Source organism: Zalophus californianus, chromosome 4 (assembly GCF_009762305.2).
Source record: "Zalophus californianus isolate mZalCal1 chromosome 4, mZalCal1.pri.v2, whole genome shotgun sequence".
Classification (NCBI taxonomy): Eukaryota; Metazoa; Chordata; class Mammalia; order Carnivora; family Otariidae; genus Zalophus; species Zalophus californianus.
This window is the reverse complement of record NC_045598.1, coordinates 147,113,564-147,126,735: the sequence shown is the minus strand read 5'-3', so window position 1 is coordinate 147,126,735 and position 13,172 is coordinate 147,113,564. Positions and strand designations below refer to the sequence as shown.

The following is a 13,172-nucleotide window of genomic DNA, read 5'->3' as shown; positions in this document are numbered from 1 at the left end:
GAAGCACGTCTAACAGGGGGCAGTGAGAAGCTCTCAAGGAAAATAGCAGGAGCCCCAGTATGGGTAATTCTTCCCAGTAGCAGAGCCCTCTTCTGCTCTCAACCAGAATCTCTGGGTTTGATTTCATCGAGCAAGGTGACGTGTTATCATGGGAAGGGGCACCTGGGGGACTGATGTGAAGGGAAGCTAGGGCATTCTGTCGCCCACAGTCAGCCCCAGTCCTATTCAGGTTATGGCTGCTATAGTTGAACAAAACTGGGGAACAGAAGGCAGTGAGGGCTGAGGGATGGAGCTTGGCACATGCAGATTTGAACCCCTCTTAAGCTGCACATCATCTAGTGTTCTGAGCCTCAAACTCCTCTTCTTGTAAAAATATAAAGTACAGTGATATTTATCTTGCTGGGTTCTGTAGAATTAGAAAAAAAATGTGTGATACATTTAAATTTAACAACACTCAAATGTGTAGTTAAGGTGATTAGAACTTAAACCTAATTAAGCAATTTAAAAAATGTGTTCTCACATGCAAGTAAAAAGTTGAGGATGTGCTAGCTGCCATGAGGACTGTTTCTCTCTGCTACGCTCTTTGCTGGGTTGGCTTCATTTTCAGGCTGTGGAGGCCCTGGGAAGCTACAGAGGCACATCATCCTCCCTGCCAGCAGTCCCCGTATAAACAAAGGTGTCTCTTCTTCTTTTTTTTTTTTTTAAGATTTTATTTATTTATTTGACAGAGAGAGAGAGAGAGAGAGAGAGAGTGAGAGCAGGAACACAAGCAGGGGGAGTGGGAGAAGGAGAAGCAGGCTTTCCACCAAGCAGGGAGCCCGATGCGGGGCTCAATCCCAGGACCCTGGGATCATGATCTGAGCCAAAGGCAGACACCCAACGACTGAGCCACCCAGGCGCCCCACAAAGGTGTCTCTTCTTCAAAGGTCCATACATACCCTGGGATCCAGACTGACTGAACCATTCAGGTCATTTGTACCACCATTATCATTTTGAATAAAAAATGACTGACTTGTTGCATAGTAAATCCATGCCAGTGTGCCTAGGTGGCAGAGCTCATCCCTGAACCAGTCACAGGCCTGATGTATGGGACTGTACCAACCACCAAGACTTGAGCCACAAGCCTTACCCTGGACTAATCACTGTGTCTGCATCCAGTTCTCAATACTGTTGCACAATAGAATCTGGGACAACTTAAAGAAGAAAAAACATAATGCCTGAATGTCTGGGAACCCTGATAATTGCTTGATAATGGGACTCAGGTATCAGTATTCTTTTAAGCCCTAAGGTGGTTCCAATAGGTCTGTAAGGTTGAGAATCTGGTTGAGGGGGAATCAGCCCATTAACTGGCCTTGACTCCATCACTAGAGTCAAAAATTACAACCTCATATACACATATACTAAACCACATATACTAAAAATGGATATAGTCACTAAGAGAAGTAAGGATGGATCCTAGCTGGCAAAAATAGAAGTCTATACAGGCCACACACTTTATCCTCACACTCACTGCCAACCTATTTTGTTGTAAACCTTGCTAAGGTCCGAAACCCTGAAAAGGAAGGTCATGATTCTTCCATGGGAACAACGCTAAATATTGTAAAGAGCATTACTCTAAGTGCAGAAGTACATAAATGGCCCTTTAATATAAACATCATCATCTTTTTACATTTAAGAAAAAGAAAACCAGATGTATAGAATGAAGCCTGGAGTTATAATGTGAGGATGGGTCACAGGATAAAGGGAAATGGAAGAGAAAGGCCGGCAAAGAGTTCCTAGCTTGTGGGCATATTTGTATAAGGATAAGGGCAAGCATTCTTTGGACTTACTTGGCAATATTTTGCTGCCCTTGTTTCTGGAGAAGAGAAAAGTTACTAGCAGGAAGAAATAGTCTAAGGGGGTTAGGTTAAGAGATACATAGTTAATGCTAGGATTCTGAATCCTCAAGGCTCAGACCATGCAGGGAAAAATTCCCAGACAAGCCTTTCATCTTCCCAAGGCAGTATGCTTCAGGAATTTCCACTTATTGTTCCACATGTCCCTAAGCTGCCCTCAGGAGTGCAACGAAGCTCAGCTTCCACACATATGTTTCAATGCCAGTAATGCCACACATTCTGCATAATTATAAGGAATATCCATCTTTTGTCTGCGGCCCAAAACACTGTGGTTTGAACATCAGGCAACCCTATGGCAGCATGAAATTTTCATGGTTTGGGAACACAATTTCTAGGTGATCCCTTGGAATGCAAGGCAAAACATTCTCATATTTCTTCTCAGTGGATTAGCTTCTTACATGGCAAGTCATGCATTTTAGGGCTCCACCCTGTCTCAGTGCTTGAGTTTTCAGGTTGGAAACAAAGAAACTACTTCCCCCAAGTGTTTGCTCAGGCTAGAATGTGGGCCATGTACCCTAGAGGCCAGAGTCTTGTACTACTTAGCTTGCCCACCATATTTGTGACATGTTTTAAGTCAATGACTGTCTCTACAATATTGCTCATCTTCAAAATACATTCTGTAGTGAGGTCCTACAAAATGTCAGTTAAAGGATATTGCGGTAGATACAGACTCTAATGGCTTGTATAACTGATGGTAGTAATAAGAGCTTCTAGATTTATTATTAAATATTTTTTTAAATACAAATTGTTTCTAAGAAATACTTGAACATGCTGAAAGAGGGTCTAAGCTTTCTCTTCCTTTGAAACAAGGACACGAAGACAATGTTATTTGCTTTGGGGAGGTGCAATCTCCCCCTTTAGCAGTCTGGCAATGCCTATGGACTTTTAAAAAAAATAATTAACAGAAAATACAAAGGATTATATAGAAATGAAGTCTATTGTAATACATTAATCCAGGTATGTAGACCTAAAGGTTCTATGGATCTAAGCTAAGAAACTGATTTTATGTAATCTCTCTGTAAAGGTTTTATTTAGGGGTGAGTTTGAGGCCTTTTGATAAAACATATTAGAAAGTGCCTTGGCAGGGGAAACAAATTCAGACATTCATAGGCCTGGGCAATTAACAGGAACACTAGCAGGAAGGGTGGCAATGCACAGGTTGAGTGAGGAAGAGTGTGGCAAAATGCAAAGTGTATGTCCTATTTAAAGGCGGGAGCCTCTCTGAAGTCCAGCAGATTTTTGCCAAATGGGAATGTGGGCTGCCCGTATAGCCATGTATTCTCCTTTTTCAAGAGAAGCCAGGCATCTGGATTTATATATGAACTCTTCATATTTGTTGATGTTGGCTGGAGAAAAAATTAATTATCACTGTTTGGGGACAAAGGAAATCTGTCTTTTACCAGATTTGTCTGGAGGGCTGCAAGTCTGTAACTTCAGGAAAGTAAGAGGAATTAGAAGAAATTAATTACTCATATTTATAATGTATTTTTTACTATTAGTATCTCTGTTGCATTTATTCTGAAAATCTAAGAACTTAAATTTAATTTCCTTCCTCGAATGTCAACATGCTACTATGGAACAATCAGAGGCTGCAGGAGCTAAATTGTTTTTTATATTTCTAACAGATATTTATTAAAAACCTACTTCTATGCAACAGGGAATATACAAATTGGTAATAATATGAAGATTAGAACATTATCTTTGTTTCCAGAGCCTACAGACCAGTGTGGAAAGAGCTGTATTGAAATACTATAATACAATCTGTCTTACAGAGGGAGTAGGAGGGAAAAAAAAATACATCTTCCCAGGAGATTGAGAGAGATTTTCAGAGAAGAGATCTCTTTGAGTAGACCTTAGTATCAAGGGGCCCAGATTATTAATGATCTAACAAATTATTCTGAAGAATTGGACTTTCATCCTAAACGAAAGAGAGGATTGAAGATTTTTGAACAGGAAAGTGATATATTCAGATTTTTACAATCATTCTGACTGCAGTATAGAATACAGCCTACAGGAGGAGACAGGAGAGAAGGAAGGCCCACAGAATGATGACTGCAATAGTTCAGACAGTTGAACTAGGGCTGCAGCAGGATGCATGAGGAAGACTACCTGGATGGAAAGATAATCAGGGACTGGAAATAACAGAACCTAGGGGCTGATTGTGTGCTAGGGGGCTAAGTGGCAAAAGACAGGAAAGAGTTGGAAATGACTCTTGGGATACCCTGTGAGATGCAGTCTTGTCTAAGATGAGAGCACAGTCCCTGGAGCCCGACTACTTGAATGAGAATCCTAACTCTTTTGCTGTGTTACTTTAAGCAAGTGATTTATTCTCTCTGGACCTCAGCTTTGTATAAAATGTCAAATATTCTTACAAGAGTGTTTACATTCATGCCTGAAAATTACTTTTATTATTATTAATTATTATAATTCTGGTTAGGATGGTGGTGCTATTCAGGTTGTTTTCGAAGACTAAATGTTGCATTTGAAGTGCTTTTAGAAGGGCACGTGTTGTGATGAGTACTGGGTGTTATATGCAACTAATGAATCCTTGAACACTACATCAAAGACTAATTATGTACTATATGTTGGCTAACTGAACATAATTTAAAAAAAAAGAAGATTCCAGGTTTGCACAACTGAATATGTGGATCTCAGGTTAGAAGAAAGTTTCATTCGAAGGATGATGATAGTTAAAAACCCCTTACATTGATTAAATAGTCTCCAGCATTCTTGAAGAAGAAGGCCAGGGTCTGAGCCTTCAGGACACAGATGCTTAATGGGTGGATAGCATAGGAGTCAAAAGCTGCAGAGACTCACAAGAAGAGAAGGCCAGAGAGGCAGGAGGAGAAAAATGAAAGAGCAATGTCTCAAAACCAAGACAAGAAAGTTTTAGAAAGAGTATAATCAATACAGAAAATGCTGTACATGAGTTAAATATGATGATAACTGACATCATCTATATGTAACAACTGGGACATCTTTAATAAAGTGATTTAAAATACATAATTTAAAATATCTGACATATAGAATACATTCAAAAGTTAGTTTACATTATTCTTCTTAATTCTAATTGCATTTCTAGGGAGAGAAGAATGAAAAACTACTGGATTGAACCATATAACTTTCCATATTTATAGGTAAAAAATGTTGAATTCAACAACTGCATATAATTCAACTATGCTGAGTAACTAAAAAGCTGCTTCAAAGGTGTTTGTTTCTATTGTGTTATGATGCAAGAGCAAAAATTACCCCTTTCTTCTGATTTTCCTAAAGAAATAGGACTGATAATAATTGCCTATATTCACATAAATAGAAGCTAATGATATCTAAATGCAGTTCTTACTCTATATTTTACGGTAGTTATTTCCCTCATCACTCACTTTTGAGTCTAAAAACTCCAGGGATGAAGCCTAAATGCAAAAGTAATTTGAAGGGAAGGATATTCATACCTGTCCCAAGAAATATCTTCTATTACTAATAACATTGGTATAATGAAAAAATCTAGTTATCTTGGCAGTGTAGTGCATAAGTATAAAATGTTAAAAGTGTTGGCTTTGGAATCAAGTCCTAACTCTACCACTTATCAGGTATGAGGTCCAGAGAAAGTTACTTGCTTTTCTAAGCCTCCATTTTCTCATTTGGAAAACAGAGAAGAGACTGCTGTCTCTTGGGATTTTGTTAGGAAAAGGGAAGATAATGAATAGGGGGGTTTAGCACAGGGCCCCTTACAACAATGGTAATTTATTTATATTTCACTTTTTATCTCCCCATAGTGAGTAAGCCTGAGAAAGTTTGAGAGAATTGTCTTTAAAAGAATAGATACTTTTAGGAGGCTTAGTCTTTTCATACATCAATGAAAACCCTGAAGTTCTTTCTAGTGGTGTAGCCTTGTCCAGTCCCTGGTAGCTTTCCAAGAGAACCAGCAGCCAGTTCCATAACTGCAAGACACAGGGTTGAGTAAGCTTTGTGCTTCTCCTCCATCAGGGACTGGCCAATGTGTTTCTTTGTAACCAATGAAATATATGACTCATAAAGCAAAATCTCTCAAAATCTACATCCAAATGAAAGCCGTACAATTAACTACATAAATATTATTGCTAACAGTGTATCACAGGCATCTTGATCACATCCCCAAATTTCCCTATTAACTTGGTATTTTACAGAGATGAAACTACAAATTGTTTTAAAAATACATTTCTTTTTCACTCTACATTAAATTAAAGCAAAATAAATTTATAAGCTATACTGAAACTATCTGGTGAAAAAGCCCTTGGAACTCAGTCACCTAAGGTTCAAAGTACATAGTAGTGTCTCATTTTGAATTTAAAATTGAATAAAAACAAGGCTGAAAATGTCCTAACCTGTTATTTGCTTTGTATTTTTATTAAAGATTACCATGCTTCATTACTGGCAAAATGGTCATTAAAAATGTAATATAAGACTATTCAGGGAAATAGAATCCCATAAAGTATGATAGTATTATGGATCTTAAAGTAAAGCCACCAGTGCAGATGTTCCTAATCATACTAAAAACACAAATACACAAACCAGTTTGTTCCAGCTACAGAATAATTCAATTAAAAGAGTGCTTATAATTTAACAGTATGAATAATAGTTCAAGCCAGGGATGTAGTGAAACTACAAGGAAATATAAATCTACAGAGTCTATGCCAAGGAAAGTGTTCCAAATTCTCAAGGTTGAGAAATTGGTTCCTTTCTTTGCTACAGGTAGGAAATTATTACTTGAATTAACAAAAAAAAACCCCACTAATAATAATACAACAAATATACCTTTAAGGAAAACACATGTGCACACACACACGCTCACACACATGTACGTACTACTTAACTTACAGCTCTCACCAATAGAAACACCTATCTAAATCCAGAATATCACTTAGAATCTGCTTTGGGAAAGTTAAACTCGACTTCTCACCAGTTTAAATTTCTTATTGAGAAATAAATACAGTATGTAATATGATACAGAATTAAATCAGCATGCACAGTAAAACATAAGCTCTGAGGACATACAGGATTCTCTTTGCAAATAATGATCTTGGCAAAGAGCCTCCTTTATGTACAGAAAGCTCTGTTCCTTGCTTATAGCAACTCTCAAGGCTACAACAGGTAATTGTGTGCTGCTAATTAGGTTTACAAACGATATGTACAAGCCAGGAGATATTTTATAGCTTGATTCCGTGAAAGTAAGAAACTATATCAGCAAGGTCAAGCTATAAAAACTCATTCTCCCACAATTACTCCCATCTTTTACTCTTACATCGTATGAATTTTAACATTGCAAATACATAATAATGCCATTCAAAAAATGGTTCAGTGCTTAATAGCTTTCAAAAATACATTAAAAAAAGACAACTAAGAAAGCCTTTTTATACAGATATTCAATGTGCTTATTTCCCCCAGAGTTAATCGACTATCCATTTCACAAGCTAAATTATAGATCTTGGGTCATAATACTCTTTCAAGAAAGCGAAGTGACATCTATTCTGCATAAAACAGGAAAATCAAATGCAGTACATTACCTTGTGTCACCTGTTGAACTGCCAACATTATCCCAGACATGGTGTCTGGAAGCAAGTTTTCTTTCAGATTGTAATGTGGTGCCCATTCCAGAATAGGTAGACGCCTTCTACACCACTGTTTAAAGTCTTCACAATGGGGGGTATGCATCTTGCTCCACAGCATGCCTTTCTTTTTCCTCTTTGCCCCTGTCATTTTTCAAATTCCCTCTTGTAGAAGTAAACTTCTTTAGACAAGCAAAAAAAAATTGTTGTAGAACACCTCCTTTCAATGCCAGGCTCCAATTCGTCTGTGGTTTTCAGTGTCAAAGCTATCTGGAAAATAAGTCAATAAAAGAGAGAGAGAGGGAGAGAAAGATTAACAGAAGCACTTAAATATCTACAGCCAGGCTGTATGCCTTATTATGGTGAAGCTAATTATTCTAGATAAAAGGTATAGGTTAAAACCTTGAATCCTTATCTGAACAAGACGGGGAAATGGTTCCTGTTAGTGTATTATTTTTCTGATCTTGGAAAAGTAATGGGTTCAGTGTTAAGCTGGTCTAGAGCTCTTTCGCCAGTAATTCCCCTTATATTCACTGTAGTCTTTGTTTTTGGCTCCAATCCCAATGGCTAATGAGGTAGTTCTGGGCGTGTGTTGGAAGTGGGCTGGGTTATGCTAATGCAACCAGGAAACTAGTCCAGTCTCTCCCCTACAAGCTGTGCAAAAACATAAAACTGCCAGAGGGGTCTATCGTGCAAAATATATTCAGACAATCTAGCCTTACTTTTTGAGGAAGTATATATTTTCATTATATCAGACAACTGCCAGTTCTATAAAATTCAGAAAAAGAAGAGGGTATTGCTAAATATCCTTATCTTTTTTTATTCCCTGGGAGATGAGATTTTCATTCATACGGAAACATTCAGACAGCCGCTGCCCAGTCAGAAAACGGAATAGCCAGTTCTCATAAACTGAAATTTCATCTCATGGGCTGAGAAAATAAGATCACTATGAACAAATATTTGTGGCAACAGTTCTTCCCTGTCTCGGAAATTGTTCATTCAGTTTTCTCTATTTCTCCAAATCATCTAGTTCTCACACTCATGCTATTGTAACTGGAATTTCTCAAGGAATAATGTATGGGTCAAACTATTGTTTGAAGTGTCCCCAAATTTTTTTGTGGTGCTGCCCTCTTTTCACATGACCTTTGGGGGGTTTCTCTTTTTTAGACAGGGTGTTACATTTTATAATAGAACAGACAGGCTGTCAAAGATTTTTATTTTATGATTGTTTCTCCTACCCCAGAAGAAAAACCCTGCATTTATAAGCTGTGCCATTGGAATTCAACCAAAAAGCCAATATATTAACTAAAATTGTGAAGCCAAGAAAAAGAATATCATGTACAAGTTTGCTGCAGCCCCTTTAATATCTACTTATCCAGAGAGCAGAAATCTGGTTTCTGAAAGCCTTCAGAATAACAGAGTACTTGGAGCCCTTGGCTACATCCAAGGTCCTCTGCTGTACCTTTTTCCATTGTTTTTAAATTAAGGTGGAGAACTATTCTCTCAGCTTTCCAAAGATGACACGGCTTTCTATCTGTACAAAAATAACTTTCTTTATAAATACAACAAATCCCACATATGTAGGGATGCAGGTACACTTCGTTCATATGTATAGGATAGAATTTGCTTTGCATTTTCCAATTGTTTACATCGTGTTAAATTTACAAGCTCTTCCTTACCTTAGATTTTGAGTCCCATTAGAGACTGAGTCATAGTATTTTAACCTTATCCTTTGATATGAAGGTAAAACCACCAGATAAGTAAATCCACTTTTTTTTTAGACTTTATTTATTTATTTTTAAGAGAGAGAGAGAGCACTCACAGGAGTGGGGGCGGGGGCAGAGGGAGAAGCAGGCTCCCCACTGAGCAGGGAGCCCAATGCAGGACTCAATCCCAGGACCCTGGCATCATGACCTGAGTCCAAGGCAGACGCCCAACCAACTGAGCCACCCAGGCGTCCAGTAAACCCACTCTTAATAGTGCTGATACATTGCTTTTCCTTCACAAACAGCAATCTTAACTTTGTTTTATATACTACATTCAGTACATAAAACAAAGATATATATGTATGTATGTATTACTTCTTAATCAAAATCAACACTAAAGATATTTTTTCAAAATATATCCAGATCATAAATTCAAATCTATACTGACAAACTTAAAAAAAAAGCTTGACTGAAGTCACCAAGCAACAGCTGTGATTTGTGTAATTTCAATCATTAAAAAAAAAAATGTTTAGGGCACCTGGGTGGCTCAGTTGGTTAAGCGACTGCCTTCGGCTCAGGTCATGATCCTGGAGTCCCAGGATCGAGTCCGCATGGGGCTCCCTGCTCAGCAGGGAGTCTGCTTCTCCCTCTGACCCTCCCCCCTCTCATGCTCTCTCTCTCTCTCGCTCAAATAAATAAATAAATAAATCTTTAAAAAAATGTTTATAACAAAGAATTCACATGAATGGACTTTTAGAATTGAAGATGAATCTGTATATAAGTACCTAAATACATTAGTACCAGCAAATGTTCTAAAACATCCTAAGACCAGGAAGGAGGATAAATTAGTTTGATAAAATAGTTCTGTTGTATTTCAGTCAAAAAACTCTTTAAAAATACAATAAATCTTTCCATAAAATCTTTCTTTAAGCATAAATCTAGAATTCCAATATCCAGACTTTTTTCCAATTTGATATGCTTGCACATTATTTAAAACATGCCAACATCTCACTCCAAAGCATGGTATCACTCCTATTTATAATCAACAATACCAAAAAACCCTATGAAGAAATTTATTCACACCCACAAGATTCTCAGAGTACTTTGATCCAGCCTGTAAAATTCAAGAAGACTAAATATATTTATTCAAAAGTTTCAATGACTAAAATTAGCTTAAAGTTCAGTCCTATGTATCATCTATATGAGACATCTCTTCCCAAATGTCCAGGCAACACTTACACAATAAAAAGATGACCATATGTTCCACCTCCTATGCAGAAAGACAGAAAAATTCTTCTTCCTAAAATAGTATTTTGATTACATCCCTGACATGTTTGAACTTCCAGTGATGTCCAATATCAAAGTTAAACTCATTAGCACAAGCATGTGACCCTACTCCACTCCCCTACCCACCTCTGACCAGCTTCTCATCAACTCCATTTAATTAAGTATTTATTGAACAACAACTATTTGATAGATTCTGTGTGACGTGCTATAAAAGTAGAGTGCGGTGGTGGGGATGGGCAGATTGTCTTCACTTTCTGGGAGTTAACATTTAATGAAGGAAATAGAAAATGTATAACTAACTCAAAGCAGAATGGGATAAATTAATAAAAGTTCACACAAGAAATGTTATGGTTGCCCAGAGAAGGGAGAATTGCATTCCCACTGAGAAAAAAGGCTTCCCACCTTACTTAGACCCTCTGTTCCAGCAGATAAGTGTACTCATGTTTTGCTGCACATTACTTGACTCTTTAGTACATCTCTCTAATGATTTCCCTTGTTCCATGGTCTTTTTCCTCATCCAAGCAGTTTACTCAATACTACCTCTTCCATGAAGTCTTCCCTGGCTTCCCCAAAGTTCTGTTCATACCAACACCCAAGGAGCCTTGAAGCAACCCATGGGTATACAGCTGTAGTCATTTTCACTGTCTATTGGATTTCTTCTTTGAAATCTATTTCATTTGATTTTATTCAGTTTGGCTCATGAGATTGTAAATTCCTTGTGAGTAGGGATTATTCACATAACTTGTTTTGTTTCTTTTCCTTAGGATCTAATAGAAAGCTCGGCATACTTAGGACCCACTCAAAAAAGTATTAACATATGAATGTCCCTACTCCTGAAAGTATGCCAGAATTATTTAGTCTCTCTCAACCTGGTTTCCAGGCTGTGATGTTAAATTAGGAAAATAGGTATAGAGAAAAAAGAAAGTTAAGAGATAGTGGGAAAAATAGATTTCATTTTTACTTGCTCAACTTCTCCCTATTCTCTTACAATCTAAGGAAAGTTCTATCTTTTTCAATACAATTCCTTTTCCTTGTATTAAAGAGTCTAGAGAATGGAAGAAGGAAAAACTAGATAGTAAATGGAGGAGAAAGGGAGGAGACAAAACAAAGATAGAAAACCTCATGCACTGGGGTTTCAGAGAGAATTTTGGAGGGTTAGACTATGAGAGCCTCTGAAAAAAATGTGAAGTACAAGGAAATTGAGTCAGGCTCAAATGAGGAATGAGTCTTTTAAAAAAATGTTGTACAGGTTATAAATTGCACCACATTCAATGGTTTTTGAGAGACACTAGTAAAGATTGAAAATCTTGGGTTACTTTTGATTGTGGCATTATGCTTCTTTGAATGTGATCTATTTGAAGACTGGGACACATTATTCTTGGAAATACAGACTCATAAATTTCAGAGAGCATCACTCCAAACTCATGCCTACTTCAAGAAGTTGATCTACAGTATTTCTAACAAGAGGACACTACACAAGGTTCCCATCTGAGAAGGAAAGTAGAGGCTGTGAAACTAAGGCCATGTTCTGCTCACTAAACCATGTAACTGGCCTGGGGATACATCCACACAAAGGAAGCAACTCCCATTAAGTCATCTACCAGGAAGGGTACCTTTTCCTCATTCACCCAAAATTTATATAAGCTGGTACAGCCCTGAATCCAACTGCTGTTTTAATTCCTCTAATGACTAAAATTAACAGGCTTTCCAATTTTTAGACATTCTAATTGTTAAACATTTTTCCCAATTATTGTGCCAAGATCTGCTACTGAAAATGTTCATTCTTTAGTATTTATCCTAATCCTTGTGATACTAAACAACCCATCAGCTTTAGAACTAATTCATTTAGTTCTATCCCAAATAAGCTCTGGGGTTTTTTGGTTTTTTCTTTCTTTCTTTCTTTTTTTTTTTTTTTTTTTGGTTGTTTTGTTTTGTTTGGTGCTCTTCATATCAGAAATACTGTTAGATTGGAATGTTTAAATGTGGATGCACACATATAAGTCAATTACAGTCCTGAACAGTACAGTTAATATTTTATTCATGACAGACAAACCACTATAGTAGTGTGAGCAAAATCCTGTGCTCTCAGTGTTGATTGCTAACATGCCTTACTTTGCCTTCTTTGGATTAAATAGCACTTCCCAGTCTGTTTCTTTACCATGTTTTTCTCTTTCTGCCATTATTTTGTGTTCTGTGACTTGTTTTGACTTATAATGGGAACCAAAAAGAGATAGCTCTGGTGAAATAAAAAGATACCCAGAAGAAAAAAATCAAATGTGCATTCCACAATTATCCAAGGCATTTTCAACTACATGGTGAAGAAGAGAGACAGAGAGAGAAAAAGAGGGAGGAAGGTATCATGGACTACATGGTTTTGTCCCTCCAATATTCTTATGTTGGAACCTGAAGAGTATCAGGAGGTGAGAACTTCGGGAAATGATTAGGTTTATATGATGTCACGAGGGTAGAGACTCCATGATAGAATTACGGTCCTTACAGGGAGGAAACGAGACGAGAATTCTTTCTCTCAGCTATGTAGGATACAATGAGAAGGTGGCTGTCTAAAAGCCAGGAAGAGAGCCCTCACCAGACATCTAATCTTTGGGTGCCTTGTTCTTAGACTTCCCAGACTCCAGAACTGTGAGAAATAAATGTTTGTTATTTAAGCCACACAGTCCATGTATTTCTGTTATAGCATTCTG

The 13,172-nt window shown here is 37.4% G+C and overlaps 1 protein-coding gene across 1 annotated transcript in view; it reads right to left on the bottom strand.

Moving 5' to 3' along the window:
• Positions 1-7,901, bottom strand: part of SLC26A7 (solute carrier family 26 member 7) — a 106,880-nt gene extending 98,979 nt beyond the window's left edge. The window contains exons 1-2 of the mRNA XM_027625318.2: positions 7,880-7,901; positions 7,436-7,743 (exon numbers count right to left, since the gene is read on the bottom strand). Of these exons, the coding sequence (XP_027481119.2) occupies positions 7,436-7,628 (193 nt within the window). The 5' untranslated portion in view covers positions 7,629-7,743; positions 7,880-7,901. The remainder of the gene's footprint in view (positions 1-7,435; positions 7,744-7,879) is intronic.
• Positions 7,902-13,172: the final 5,271 nt, after the last annotated feature.